General features: G+C 37.8%; 1 protein-coding gene across 4 annotated transcripts in view; it reads right to left on the reverse strand.

Moving 5' to 3' along the window:
• Nucleotides 1-14,594, reverse strand: part of eml4 (EMAP like 4) — a 121,720-nt gene extending 107,126 nt beyond the window's left edge. For 3 of the 4 annotated variants that reach the window (XM_081351536.1, XM_081351537.1, XM_081351535.1), the window contains exon 1: nucleotides 14,182-14,433. In XM_081351536.1, the coding sequence (XP_081207662.1) occupies nucleotides 14,182-14,206 (25 nt within the window). In that variant the 5' untranslated portion in view covers nucleotides 14,207-14,433. Of the gene's footprint in view, nucleotides 1-14,181 lie in introns of all 4 variants that reach the window. The other variant, XM_081351538.1, reaches the window with a different exon arrangement.
• Nucleotides 14,595-16,379: the final 1,785 nt, after the last annotated feature.

Below are 16,379 nucleotides of genomic sequence, written 5' to 3' on the forward strand. Positions count from 1 at the left end.
TTGTGAGTTACGTAAACTTGCTCACTGTGTATTAGGGCTGTCAACGAATATTCTAAATTCGAAATATATTCGAATAGTTTTAAAAAACAGAAATTCGAAAGTGAAAATTAATATTCGAATGTGAATTTCGAATATGGAAAAACACACCCGCGGAAGCAGAGGCGCGGCTGTCTGCTTTGCGAGTGGGCGCGCGCGCTGTCTCGTCAGGGTCGCCCTGTCTAGCACAGCATCACTGCTGAAAGTTGACTTGCATGGAAGATGGTAGAAAGTGCAGAGCCCAAGTTCAACTCGACCGCAGCAGAGAAAGTGATTTTAAGCCATGTCTGGAAGTACTTTGGATTTTGGTCGGTAGAAGGTAAAATTGTGGAGCCGCGAGATAAAGTAGTATGCAAGCTATCTATGTAAGATACAGATAGCATACCATTCGACCACTAGCAACATGAGGTCACATCTCGAAAATTGTGTGCCTCATTTTATTTAACGTTAAACAGAAAAGTTCCATGTTTACCACAGCACAGCTCGCTCGGAGCGTTCAATGTCGGTTCTATACTGTAAAACTTAAATTAATGTTAATAAATTTGTTTCAATCAATGAATGAAGCCTGCTATATTTGGGACAAGAGTCGCAACCTTAAATTGCTTGCACAAAACTCTTGATCAGCACTCAACATGTGCTTATTGTTGTTGTTCATTTTTAAACCGTTATGCGCAGAGAGCGCGAGCGCGAGGGCGAGGGAGGGAGAGAGTGCCTGCGAGTGAGCGAGAGTGAGGTCTGCGGTCTTGGCCATTAGTTTATTTACTTGATTTTGTGTTGGTAATACATTGTCAAATATGTTTAAACTTAAATTAACTACCAATACAAGTAGTTATGTCTCTTTGTATTAATTTGTCCTGTTATTGACGTAATTCGCGTCATTGACAAAATGCGCAACCAGATGTTCGAATAGTTCGAATATTCGTATGCGTTTTAGAGGGAATATTCGAACGTCATTTTTGAACAATTTTGACAGCCCTACTGTGTATCAAGTGCTGAGGAAGAGCTGGAAAGTCAGATGGTAATGGGCATTTAGTTTAGTGGTAAGCGGTAGACCAATCACAATAGACTGGGCCGTCTGACCAATCAGAGCAGAGAAGACCAATCACTTCAGACTGGGTCATCTGACCAATCAGAGCAGGGCAGGCTCTCAGAAAGGCGAGGTTTAGAGAGACTGAATCCTTTATCAAATCAGACTGTGAGAAAAGATGTGATGCTGCAATGTATATTAAGAGAAAACGTGTGTGTGTGTGTTTTATTTTTACCTTGGATGCATGTAAACCTATTGTAAGTGACCTTAAAAACAAAAGTAGGAACCTTTAAATTAGCACATTAGGAGCACTTTAATGTTTATTTCCTTAAATCAGTTTTTTGTGGTTTAAATCACACAAGTCGACTTGTGCACTCCTATCTTGTGTGTTTACAGAGGAAGCTGTACTCAGTATTTTGTGTGTGCATCCGTTTGTGTGCGTAGGTGAGTGATTGTGGCCAGCGTGTGGTAAAGGTTAGAATTTCAGGAGAATAGCGTGAGCGTCGTCCGATGGCAGAAAATGACAGACGCTGCACATTTATGATTTATAGCTGACAAAATGGCTAAAAATAAGTAGCACTGCACAACATGGCAGAGAGAGACTGTACCTGTCTGTCAGCATGTCACGCAAGAAAACTTAAGGGGACCTCACTTTAAACACAGTACATTTATTCCAAATTTTGTTTTTAAAGTCTCCTACAATAGGTTTACATGCATCAAAGGTAAAAAGGAAAAAAAAAAAAAAAAAAAAAAAAACTTACATTTCCTCATAACATACATTGCTGCATCACCTCTTTCTCACAATGTCTGGAACGGTTCGATAAAGGACTCAGTCTCTCTAAACTCCTCCTTACTAAGAGCCTACTCTGCTCTGATTGGTCAGATAGCCAAGTCTGTTGTTATTGATCGACCACCTGCAGCAGAAACCAAACACTTATTACCATATCTTAATTTCAGCTCCGGCTCTTCGTCAGCATTAGATGATGCTGTGTTTATATGATGAACAGATTGCATTTAGGCTTTTATTCACATGTAAACATTCATTAACTCACACATCAGATATGGTAATTGGAAGCTCAGTCATGCTTGCTTGACGTTGATGAGGTTCATTCTCGTGTTAAGCAGCACGTTTGAGTTTCCGCAAGAACCAATGAGGTTCATTCTCGTGTTACGCAGCACTTCTACACCACAACTTCTCCATTTAGCTAGGTTCATCATCTATAACTCCAAGGTCAGCCTGGAACCTAGGAGTTGTGATTGATGATCAATTGAACTTCACAGACCACATTGCTAGAACTGCCCGGTCCAGCAGATTTGCCTTATTTAACATTAGGAGGATCAGGCCCTTCCTATCAGAACATGCTACACAACTCCTTGTCCAAGCACTTGATCTATTCAGACTGGACTATTGTAATGGTCTCTTGGCAGGTCTCCAGATTGCACTATCAAACCTCTGCAACTGATCCAAAATTCTGCAGCTAGAGTGGGCTTTAACGAGCCGAAGAGAGCACACGTCACTCCTCTCCTCACAAAATTGCACTGGTAGCCAGTTGCTGCTCGCATCAAATTCAAGTCACTGACTTTTGCCTACAGAACAACCCCTGGCTCTGCTCCCTTTTACCTAAACTCATTACTTCAGACTAAAATGCCATCCAGAAACTTGCGCTCTGCAAGTGAACGCCGTCTTGTGGTGCCATCTCAAAGAGGCACAAAATCTCTTTCTCTGACCTTCTTCTGGACTGTTCCCTGCTGGTGGGATGATCTCAACTCAACCAGAGCGGCTGAGTCCGTGTCCATTTTCAAGAAACGGCTGAAGACACACCTTTTTCGGCAACACTTGATCCATTAATATTAACACTTTATCTTCTATTCTATATCTATTATCTAAAAAAAAAAAAAAACAGGTACTGCGTTAGATTAAACTGGGAAGGGTCATAGCACTTGCATATTGTTGTCCTATTGTTAGTTTAACTGCTTCTATTGTTCTCATTTGTATGTCGCTTTGGATAAAAGCGTCTGCTAAATGAATAAATGTAAACGTAAATAAAATGTTTGAGCTTCCGCAAGAACCAATGAGGTTCATTCTCGTGTTACGCAGCACGTTTGAGCTTCAGCAAGAACCACTGAGGTTTGTTGTCGGGTGTCAAGCAGGTTTGGCTGAGCTTTTGTTTATGTTCTCTGATCATGTTTACATGTGTGAATAAAGGCCTAAATTCAATCTGTTCATTTAAAGCGATCGAGTTTCTTCAGAAAATTTTTGCCTAAACTGCTTAATTCATATGGATTAGTTTTACAATCTCTTTATAAACTTTCTGAAGCGTCAAAGTGGTAGCTGTGTAGCTGTCAATGAAGTTCCAGACAGAAATATCAAAAAGATCTTCAATTGTTTTCTGAAGATGAATGAAAGTCTTACGGGTTTGGAACGACATGAGGGTGAGTCAATGACAATGATTTTTGGGTGAACTAACCCATTAGTGAGATACTAGATACTTCATTTAAAAAATAACATGAAAAAACATGTGTACACAACGAGAAGAGGGACTGATCTATGAGCTATTGACTTTAGAAGGCAAACTAATTGAAAAGAGGCCGTGAGCAGATAAGCAGGCACATCTATAGCAGTACATCTGATACTGATCCAGCTCCTGCTGAGCACACACCTGTCTTCTGCGACACACAGACTCGGAATATATGTGTGTATGCGTAGATGCTTTTGTAGAGACAAACAACACAGTAAACAACTATAACTTTTGAAGCACTACTTGCCAAACTGGCTGTTTATCCTAACACACGTTTCAGTTTGCCTCATGGTTTATGGACCATTTATAGAGTCAAAACCACATCACACATGATCCAGATGGTTTTCTTCATGACCATGTGTATCTTGAACTCAATATGTCAGTCTAAAATCTTTGACTGGGTTCCATGAGAGGAGAAAGGGTGCCTGAAACCTCATCCAAGATCTGTGTCCAACCCAACCATTAGCTTAATCCATCTCGAACCACTTCAGTCTACATGCTGTTCTACTGTACATGTGGATTTAACTCCACCCTGAGATTACAACCCCATCACACACACACACTCATGAGGGATGGCGGCACATCCTGATTAATCCTGATTAAGGTTACAGTGCAGCCAACACAAAATCTGGCCCCTTCTGTTCATCAGCACTATCAGTGCAGCAGAGATAAACACATCTCAAATGAGTTAATTCAACTGATTTAATTCTCAATTTCATGGCGTCTGCTGGGGCTTCAGGGCCTGGACTAATAAATCAGTCGAGCCTTGCGTGTTCAGTACACTTTCTATGCATGAGCTTACAGAATAGGGTTGTGTGATATCTTAAACATACTCACAATGATTTTGATCACAATGACATAAAATAAAGGAACATAATAAATGTTGTGGATTTTAATGCATTTAGATAAGTGTGTTATGATACTATTTTATCTAAGAAGCAAAAACAGCCTTATATTTGTTAAGTTTGATTCATTTCTGTGAATCTGTTCAAAAACCATTATAATAATTGATGATATCTTGATATCTTTGATATCTGATATCATATCTATGTACTTTTGATATCTTTGATATCTGATATCATACTTTTTGTACTTTTTATTCATCAGAAAATCATGGGGGGGGGGGGGGGGGTCATGAATTCCAAAATAGAAAGCAAAATAGATTTTTTTGAAAAACATTAAAACATTTTACCAACTCCAGGCTTCTAAATCTGTGTAGAAAAACATGCATTCATTATTTTTAACTAGATTTTTGGCGGTATTTAGGTCAATACATTAAACATTGTGAGTGAATCTACTATCTACTAGAAAGTGTGTTTGGTTGAAATGATGGTACCTATGGCTGAACAAGTATATCAAACACATAAACCAAGAAATTGTTTCATGCTTTTTCCTCAATATTCATTATATAATCAAGATATTATATGAAGATTTAAGCTATATTCATCAGCAGCTCTGCAATTCATCAAGCTTCATCCATCCGTTGTGTCCACACTCTCACACACTATTTCTCCTCTCACTCCAGCTGAAATCTCAACCATTGTTACAAGGGAAGAAGGGAATGAAGAATGCACACAGTTGGGAGGCAACATTCCAGCATCTGGAAGCGTTCGGGCACACGTGTGTCCCTTTCCGGATCTCTCCCTCCCTTTGCTCTGTCTCAGTCTCCAGATTTCTCCTCTGCTTCCCTCCATCTTTTTTTCTTTCAAAGAAGGAATTTTGTAATCTGATCCTCAGCTAGTCTTTCCAAGTGCAACTCAGCAAACACATGTTAAGAAATGCCATGTGCGATCACAAACGCACAAAAAAACACATCACAGGTCATATACAGTCAAAACAATCGGATACTTCCAAAATAAACCCTTGCATAAAACCCAGTATGACACATTGCAAATGAACCGTGAACGCTGCTGGAGACCTGTTCATCCCAAACCAACACAAGCAGGGTTTTCAACAATGCTATGGCCTTCACATCCCATTACCGCTTCCACGGAGGCTAAATTATGTTTATTTGGTGGCATTAAAATGTATTTGCATCTGACCATTTTGGGGGGGTTCACAAACACTGAGGAAAAAAATTGCACACAAAGACATACTGTAGTGTTTCCTTGAATCAGAAACCTAAGCCAGTGCACTGATGATCCAGATCTGAAAAAATGTCATTTAGAAGATGCTTTTGACTTAGGCCTAATACATTGTAGTGTCCTTGTTTTAGACATCAAATTTTATCGTTGCAGGTCTCTGAATCACGTAGTGGATTTTCCTAAATACTTTTTCATTTTACATTATATTACTAGAGCTAAAATGGTCCAATTTCCCTTTGTTAGCTTTCATTTAGCAAGTTAACAGCTTGGGCTACTAGCTTAGCATAGCGCTAATTGATTTAGAAAATAATTAGCTTCATGTAGAACAAGATGTCATCATGCTAGCACTACGTTTCTGAGCATGTACTGAAGCTGGATTCTGCGACGACAGAATCTTTGGAAAATAAGATGTGATTTTAAAAGTGATTTTCACAATAATTCTAGAGGGGAAAGCGTTGATAACGCATCATATTATGAACAAATGAACAATGGTGTGGCCATTGAACAATGGCCATAGGCCATTCACACACCACACACTTTTGTGTGGTAGTGAAATGGGGAAAAAATGGTCTAGAGATGTTTTTTTTTTTTTTTAAGTTGAACAACATTTGATTTGAGCGCTGAATTCTGCATCATGTGTGAGATTTGCAAAAGTCGAACACGTCCGTCTAGTGCATGTTTACATAGAAAACCAATGCAAAAACAATGCAAAAACAATGCAAAAACAATGCAAAAACAATGCAAAAGTGGAATGAAATGAATGGAATGAAATGAGTGGAATGAAAAAACTACATGTGAGCAAGAGACAGTTAGTATACAACAGTGAAATGCTCACATTAACATTAACTTCTCCATCTTTCCCAACTACTGTATCTCACAGGAGACGTCTTACAAAGTTCACTCATATATGTAATTTTGTGTTTGCATAAAAACTTTATTACATCGCTGGACTAAACTATGCCGGATCGCACCAACTCGCCAACTCGAATTGAAAACTAATGGCTTCTGGTTTCTTTTTCACTGCAAATCGCTTTAAGTGTGAACTACTCAGTGGAAAACCAGAGTGCCATAGTCAAGGCCACAATAGGTCATGGCTGTTGTCAAAAGTACTGTCCAGTACAGAATACAGAGTCAGTTCGGGACCCAATGAGCACTGCAGCCAATCGCAAACATGCCTGATGAGCATGTGAACATAATGGCCAATCAGAGGCGTTTAAGATAGTCAGAATCCACTCGATAAGCCAGAGTTTGTTCAGCGGGAGCTTCTGCAACCTCATGAATCGGAGAGTATAAAGACAATGTAGTAAATAAAATATTCACTGGAGTGTAGACAGATTTTTTGATTATAATGGGAGTTTTCATTCAGTCAGTGAGATTGCACTGAAGCTTCAGTGATTATAAATTGAGTGGTCTTTGCTCGCTTTCTGTATATAATGCTTTCACAGTTTAAATAAAAGTTAGATTTTTCATGCTGCCAAGTACACACTGCAAAGTTATGGGAGTTTCAACTAAATTAAAATGGACTGAATCTGAAATTGCAAGGTTTGACATTAACAATAGCAACGGACAGGACAAAAAAATGTGATGTCAAAACAGATCCATGCATTTGATGTGACTTTTCATGTGATCTTGTTAATTCAATGTTTACAATGGAACAATATTTGAAGGCTTAGGCTACATGTTTTTATGTACCATTTACTTATAGTGATTAATAGCATTAATAAATTAACTGATTTTTTTATATATATATTTTTTTTTATTTTAAAATAGTTAAATTAATAAAATGTAATTGTTTTTGTTTTGCAAAAGTTTTTGCTCTGGTACCGAAACTGGTACACAGAGAACTGTGAAATCTTTCTTGTATTGATACGACTACTGAAATGATGGTGATCACTAGGGGTGTAACAATATTTTGGGCCCTAACTTGCACCCAGCGCAATTGACTTTGTACACCGACGCATGTATCATTCCTATTTTGCACCCGCGCAAAGCGGACTTTTCCCTCCAGAGACGCACGTCGGTAAGTTAGGAAATACACTTGCGCTCCCCAGGGCGGTTCAGCGCAAAAGAGGAGGCGTGTTCCGGCGCAAACGTTCCTTCATGCTATTTTGCAGGTTTAGAAAACAATTGCGCCACTAACCAGGAAAAAATAGTTTAAAGTCAGTGGCGCGTTGCGCATGTTATTCATATGCTATTTTAAGGGCGCATGCTTGGCCATAATCAATGTAGCGTTTGCACAACCTGCACTTTGATTCTCTCATCTACACAGAAGCAGCAGTTTTCATTTTTGAAAATCATACATTGTTACGATAGATAGATAGATAGACAGACAGACAGACAGACAGACAGACAGACAGACAGACAGACAGACAGACAGACAGACAGACAGACAGACAGACAGACAGACAGACAGACAGATAGACAGATAGATAGATAGATAGATAGATAGATAGATAGACAATTTATTATAAAAGCATACATCTAGCTTACACATTTACCCAAATTATCATACGCCTGTTTGACCGAAGTTAATTTGGGTGGGTTTCTCCATTTCAATGTAACTTCTCTCTCTTTTACGGCCGTGACGAGAGCGTTGCTCTCCTCAGCTGTGAACCGCTCCTGGCGCGCGTCTGGCAAATCCGCCGTTACAATAGCAATCCGCCATGGAACAAGCGCGCCTGCTCTTAAAGGGAATGTGAGATGACGCTCTGATTTGTTTATTTCACGTTACGCCCAAACCACACCTATGAATAATGAAGCTACTTCAGACCAACCCATTTTAGATTTGCGCCGGGCACAAGAGTCATTTATCCCTCCGGTATAATAGCAACAGCGCCCAAGACCCGCCCACAAAGTTACTTGCGCTTTGCGCTTGACACTTGCGTATCAGATCATTAAAATAGGGCCCATTGTGTCACAATATATTGCAACGCAAAAACGCAACAATATGTATCGTGGATAGTTCACCCAAAATAAAAATGACTGATTTTTTTGAAAAAGTTTTCAGAGTTTTCTCGTCAGTACTACATTAAACTACTATATATAACGTTGAATATAACGTATAATAATGCAATGGGGGAATATTTGTGGGTCCTGACAATGCCAAATATCTGATGTTACCAGTAAAAGTGGCCTACATCATTTTAAATATATCTAGTCAGTGAAAGAGTTCAAGCATTTTCGTCTAAAATAATTCTGTGTTTTCTGCTTCAGAATCATGAATGTGTTTATTCTGGTGTCTCTATTGTCATGTTCATTGGGTTTCCAGCACCAAATCCAAGCCTATTCATTTACACCCACAAAGTAATACCAAATTTTCTCCATTTCAATCAACAGTACATTTTTTGTTAACCTTTTATCATATGTCTTGGAGTATCGCAATAATAATGTATCATGAGTTCAGTATCGTGATATGTATCGAGTCATGTCATGTGGGTATCTTTACCTTTTCCACTTAGGCTATATCCTCTATTAAAAGTGGATAAAGGCTATTTATCGTCTTTTATCCACTCTGTACCAGCCAGCGCCGTGGTGTGAAAAGCAGAAAACCCACTGGCGGCCCCACAGAGGCCTGGGATTGAGCAATGGAGGCGGGGAATGCACCTGGCGACGGGAGGAGAGGGGGCGGCTGCTATTTTTAAGTTGAGTTCGACAGTCGGGCGGTGAGTGGGTGCAGATCAAAACCTGGCGCCATCTCAGCACAGTGAACGCTTGAAGATGCATGAAGGCCTTTACTAGCCATGAGCTAGACCCTACACCTCCATCAGGCACACAGCTTCAGTCTTTTACACATCAACACAGCGCCACTAGAACACATGCACATGCCTTAAAAGGCAGCACACCGCTCACAGGCCAACCTACTGACCTACACACATAACTCTCCAGCACTGCCTCTCAACTGGTGGGTCGCGACCCAAAACAGGTCTGTTCTGATCAGGTAGCGCTAAATACAATGAAAATTGAAAAAATAAAATAAAATCACGCAAGTCTGGGCCAAATGTTTAATGTCGACCGATTGATTGGTTTTGCCGATTAATCGGCACCAAATGCTGTTAATGCTGTTAAGTGAAGTTAGGATAGGAAAATAAATAGGCCATCACCTTCTAAAATGTAGAAGATATTTGTCCAATCAAAAACCGCTTAGCCTATGCAGTTAATAAATATATTTTAAATTATGAGTGCAATTTAATGGATGATTTTAAGGATTTTTTTTGTGTGTGTTTTGGACAATAAACTACTTTTAAAAATGTTGAGCTACATAAAATCTTCTGAAGCAAAACCAGTTCAGAGACACTGATCTAAAACACAAAACAGTTTAAATACATGGGTCAATTACATGATATTAACTTGTATTTACATTTAGCAGATGCAAATTTACTAAATTATTCAAAAATACACAAAAAATGCAATTTATATATACAATGACTTGAATACACCTTTTCTATTGTATGTGCTTAATTTCTGTGATGCCATTCATTTTGATAATTGCTCCTTAATATCAAACAAAAAAAAAACTATATAAAAAATAAATAAAAATATACCAATTAATTCTTGACAAAAACTTTAATATTTTGGTCTCAACATTTCTTTCTTTCTTTTTTTTTTTTTTTTTTAATTAGCTTCACTGTTAATTAATAACATTTTAAAAACTTTTGCCTGCCAAAATAAGTCATGTGGCGAACATGATATTTGTAAAATAAATAAATAAACAAATATGCATTTGATGTCGGTCACCTTTGATTTAAATAGCGCTTTTTATAACACAGATTGTTTCAAAGCAGCTTCACAAAGATAACAGGAAAATAAATGCAACAAAGTTTGTTTCCAGAAGAAAATAGCATCACAGTCCAGCTTAAGTAAGTTCAGTGATGGTTCATTTTGTTGTAAATTTTTTTTTAAATAATATAAAATAAATGTTATTAATTTAGTTCATTTATTATATATATATATATATATATATATATATATATATATATATATATATATATATATATATATATATATATATAGCGCCACTCTGGAGAAAACAGTGATGTCGTCGTCCAGCTCAGTTCAGTTTTCATATAATCAATAATCAGATCAATAATATTGTTGAATATTAAATTAAATGTCCCCAACTAAGCAAGCCAAAAGCCAATGGCGACAAAGGCGAAGAAAGTCGAAAACAGCGACAGTATCAAGGAACCAAAACTCCAGGAGAACTTTGGAGAACCCAGGCTCAGTCAGGGGGGTGGGAGTGAGGTGTCAGTTCTCCTCTGGCCAACGAACGAACAGTGTATGATTATGATTCAGCATTATAGGTCAGAAGTCAGATTGGATTGGAACATTCAGAATATCATCCATTTATGAGGCCTTCACAGGGAGAATATGTTAATTTCCACTAAATTAAAAACCTTTATTGAAAACAGTTATCAACAACTTTTCCAAACCCAACATTAAAGTACATTTCTAAGAATCTGGAACATGAGTTTTAAAGTAGATTTTTAAGTGTCTTATTGTGACCCATATCACAGGTGTTATGAAAGGAAATCAGTCTACTTTCTATACATGCACAGATCTTTCAACTTTAGCCGTGCAGGTTTTTCTCTCTGTCGTCATGACCAAAACCACATTTTACATTGTAGAAAACCACATTCAGATCTTCCAAGAACCAAAAGGAGTCAAACGGGGACTGTACGTCATACCGAAGACTCTGAAAGAGTGGGTTGAATCTCTGCTGCTGTCATGTCTGACGCAGAGACGGAGGACAAGCGGGCGTGCAGAAGGCTTGTGTGTGGCTGATGTGCGGTCTGTGTCAGACGGATGTACCTGTGGTGCAAAACTGATACTAGAACTGGTTTAATACACGCTTAGTGCACGCCTAGAGTAGGAAACCTTCCTCCCCGGGGCATTAGAGAAGCAGTTTCGGGGAAATCAAAGCAAGTAAAAAAAAAAAAACTGTAAGCCAAAACTGTTTAATTTACTGTGACTGATAACTCAATTGAGTAATAAATTAATATAAATAATGTGGTTTAATAATTAAAAATGTGGTTTGAAAAAAGCAAAAGAAAACTAGAAATCATTAATAAGGGTAGATAGGGGTTTTTGATGAAACAATGTTGGACAAACACACATACACAGACACACACACACACACAGCAGTTCAGCAACAGTCACATCCAAAATTTCCAGGATCGAGTCTCCTCAGAAAATTTGGCCTAAACCACTCAACTCAGATTAGTTTTAATTATCTCTTTTTGAAGCGTCAACATTGTAGTTCTGTAGCTCTAAGATTTCATTCAAATATCTTCATTTGTTTTCCGAAGATGAACGAAAGTCTTACGGGGTTGGAACAACATGAGGGTGAGTGATTACTGACAGAATTCTCATTTTTGGGTGAACTAACCCTAAACACTGTCATTTCATAACAGGTACGAAATAAAGTTTTCCATCATATACAGCTGCAGAAAAGTCTGTCACTTTTCTCTCTGTCGCTCACTGGTCTTGTCCTTTACATGGCATCCCTGCCAGACACTGTGACATCACCACGGTAACTCAGAGTAGGACAGATTGAGTGCTCAGCCCTCCTCCGAGTGTAACCAAGCAACAGAATCAAGTTATATAATCAGTACAGCATTTCATTGATCAGCCGTTGTTATATGACTGGACGTTCAGAGCAAACTCCCACGCAGACTCACACTGTTGCATTAAAGAGAGATGCGGCAAGATCAGAAAACTATTCAAAACTATTTAAACTGATTGTTTTAAATAAAAACTGGGATATTTATGTTATTTTAAATGTCTGTCCTTGTTGTTGTGGTTTTTGCAGGTTGTATTTCTGACATCATTTATGTATTTCTGTTTATAAACATATACATAATATATTTTATAAAAAATAAAGTTTTTTTAGTTAAAAGCCATTTGAACTGTTAATTACCAGTGTTTGGGGAAAGTTACTTTTAAAATGAATGCATTACATTATTGTGCTACTCCCTAAAAAAGTAACTTATCAGAAAATAATATGTTAACTAAGATACTTTTGTGTTACTTTTTCTCAACAGGGCTGGGCTTGCTTTGTGTTTTAATAACAAAAAACTCTTACTTCAGCAAAAAATAAAAATAAAAAAATAAAAATGTTTATATAAAAGTAAGTTTTTGCATACTCGTATAGTTTAATTGGATCATAAATAAACGCATGCTCACATTCAGTCAAGATCTAAGATAACCATCATGTTTACACACAATGCCTCTGCACTCAACATGGGGATGAGAGAGTCAATAAATGTGAAAACAAAGTAACTTGCGTTACTAAAAAGTAGCTCTGTTTTAACCGTTTTAAATTGAAAAGTAATGTGTAACTTTACTAGTTACCTGAAAAAAGTAATCAGATTACGTTACTTGCATTACATGCAAGTTACGTTGCATTACTTAAGTACTTTAATATATATATATATATATATATATATATATATATATATATATATATATATATATATATATTAAATACATTTTTAAAGTGGTTTAAATACTATGCAGGTCTTCAAATACTAAAACAAATATCCATCCAACAGAAAAGGCCTTGCAACATTTTATTACACCAATAGTTTGCTCCAGCACACATGAGTATCAATAAAGGGTGATCATGTCATTCTCTCTGCTGTTAGAGCACATTCGATCCAGTATGCAATGAAACCTGTCCCCTGTAGCCATGCATCTGAGAGACCCCTTTACCTCCAGACAGACACTGCAGCAACAGATCTGCACATTCCACACAAACCCTCCTCGAGTGAAGCCTTCACAAACACAAGAAGTCCTGCAGCCACTGACTGTTATCAGACCAAATTAATCTGACTGACCACCAGTGAACACCATCAAGCATAGTTGTAGTTCTTATTCAGAAACACTTCCTTTCAAGAACTTTAAGAATATAGTTTAAATTTCTCAGAATGTTCGCCGTTGAAAATCTAACCGTCAATGTAATATTTGCATAATGGCTTGTTCTCCGTCCTTACATTTATTTGCATTTGCATGTTGATTTCAACTTGACTAAACTTGTCTTATACTTATTATATACATAAACACAACATCTTTGCCGCATTCTCTTAGACTGATTTCATTTACCCTGAACCAGAGCATTATCTGGAAGTCTAACACTATCATGTTGCTCCACTGCAAGTAAACACTGATATTTACCATCCATATGGAAATGCAAATCTAGTGTACAGCGTGAGCTGCAGTGTGTGAAGTAACCTATTGTGTTCAGAGCATTTTCCAATGGCATGTCACAGCAGGGTTAACAACGGAAATAAACAGCATTAGATACACGTCCATCGCGAGGATCGTGGTATGAGTGTCTTGACACACTGTGGCGAATGCAGTGTCACTGAAGTGTGTGTGTGTGTGTGTGTGTGTGTGTGTGTGTGTGTGTGTGTGGCTATAGCGCTGACACGAGTATACAGTGAACACACACTTTCCACACTTGTGTCTATACTCGCCATGTCTGCTGCAGAAGAAGCATCTATTAATACACACTCACCTAAACTACCGGCGAAACCGTCCATTTCTCGGGTAAATATCCAGGGAGATATTCCTGGAGCGACTGTGGGAATTCGTCCTCTATGTGAGAAGAAAGCCTCGAGCTCGTGTAATGTCACGTGGACTCCTCTGATCCGCTTAAATGCAGCAATAAAGGGACGACCGGCTGGCGGCTGGTTCTCCGTCCGGGCAACGAGGCGCTTCTCTGGGGCAGTTGATCACGGAGGATCCCTGAGCTTGAGCTGCTCCACCACGGTCGGTTACTCCTCCTGCGGGCGAGGGAGGGAGTTTAAGGAGCGCTGGGCTTTCGCGTTTCCGACTCCGCCTGCTTTGGCACGGCGAGCTTCCCTTCAGACTGGCCGAGCCCGAGTGCGCCACAGTCTGACACTACCGAGCATCTCAGCTCTAGTACTCAAGTACACACTGCTGTAGCCACTCTACTTCAAACGTCATTTGTTTGTTTATGCATTTGTATATTTCATTTTTTTCTTGTCCCTCAAATAGTTCACATGCTGCTCCATGTCATTTACCCATGCATTTAATTCACAAACATAGGCCTACAAATCGTATGAGTGTTTTTGGACATGGAACTGTGATGATATCACGTTTTTGTACTGTATATATGGCAAGCCGTTTTAACTTTTATTCATTCCCAGGATTGATATAAACAATTCATTTTCCACTAGTAAAAATGTGAAATCTTGATATCAACAATGACGTCATCATCACTCGCAGAAATACGAATTCTTGATATCAATAATTACATTTCTGTAATTGTATTTTCTCTAGTTAAGTGTCATCATAGGCTGCCATTCAAATTAAATTTTGGATATCAAGGATTGATTTCATACCAGTTGAAAATTATTGTATTTCTGATGTGAAATTAAAATTTCAACTAGTAAGAAATACTAGTCTGAATATCATCCATTGAATCTGAATGGCAGCTAGTGAAAATACAATTACAGATATCAAGATTTACAGATTCAAGAATTATTGTTTTTACCAGTTTAAATTTAATTCTTGATATCAAGAATTCATATTTCTGCAAGTGATGACGTCAGTGTTGATATCAAGAATTCACATTTTCACATTCTTTACTTCTGGAAATGTAATTACTGGTATCAAAAATTGGCATTGTTACCAGTAGAAATCTAACTAATATAAAGAATAAGTATTTTAACAAGTGAAAATTGAATTGTTGATATCAAGAATTCATATCAAGTCAAAATGGCTTGCCACATACCCTGAAAATACCACTGTATTCTTCTGAAGTACCGTGAAATACCAACACTTACTTTGGAGCACCATGTAAATAGTAAAACACAGGGTTGTATTTGAAAGTCCATGGAATCTAAAAGATTGAGAATCCCTGGTATTCAGTATCCAGTCGTCATACTTGAAGTAAAGATTCCGTTGTGGAAATTGACTTGAGTAAAGTTAAGAAAAATGCATGAAAGCAATGACAGCCTAGCTGGGTGATTGGTTGTTAGGATAAGAGTTACAAAGATCGTTCACCCAAAAATTACTTCTTCTTTTTTTTTTCATTGCTCATCCTCATGTTGTTGAAAATCTGTTTAAATTTCTTCTGCAGAACACAAATACATTTGGGGGTTAATCTTGGTTGATGTTAATTTATAAAAATATTTTTTATTATATAAATATATTTATTATATTCTTTTATATAGACATGTTTCATAAAATATGTTGAAAAGTCATACTTGTGAATTTATTAACATAAAATGCTTTGTTTGCAAGAAGTAGAATTATACTGTCATTACAAGAGAAACTGGTAGAAATGTATTAAAGTATTTCATGTATTAAAGGGTATTACTGTAGATATTTGGCAATGCAACCAAGCACAAAAATAAAGGAATATATACTAATATAAAAATAAGCTGTTTAAAGTCCGCGTGAACCGGAAGTTGCAAACGACTTTTCTCCAGTGCTGTGACGTATTTCCCAGTGAAACGGAATATTGAACAGAGGGCAGGGTTTTACTCTAGCGCTCCTCCTCTCCATCTCTGCTCATAACTGACTAACGGTTTGAGGGGAGTGGTTAAGCGTTGCCCAAACCAATTCCTCAAACCTACGTCATCAGAGAAGGTCCTCCAATGCAGAGGGGAGGGGCATTTTCAGATTTTGATTAAAGATTACGAAGCCAAAACATTTTTTTGTGTGGATTGACTTGCATGGATGAAT

Source organism: Scardinius erythrophthalmus (assembly GCF_964197995.2).
Source record: "Scardinius erythrophthalmus genome assembly, chromosome: 21".
Taxonomy (NCBI): Eukaryota; Metazoa; Chordata; class Actinopteri; order Cypriniformes; family Leuciscidae; genus Scardinius; species Scardinius erythrophthalmus.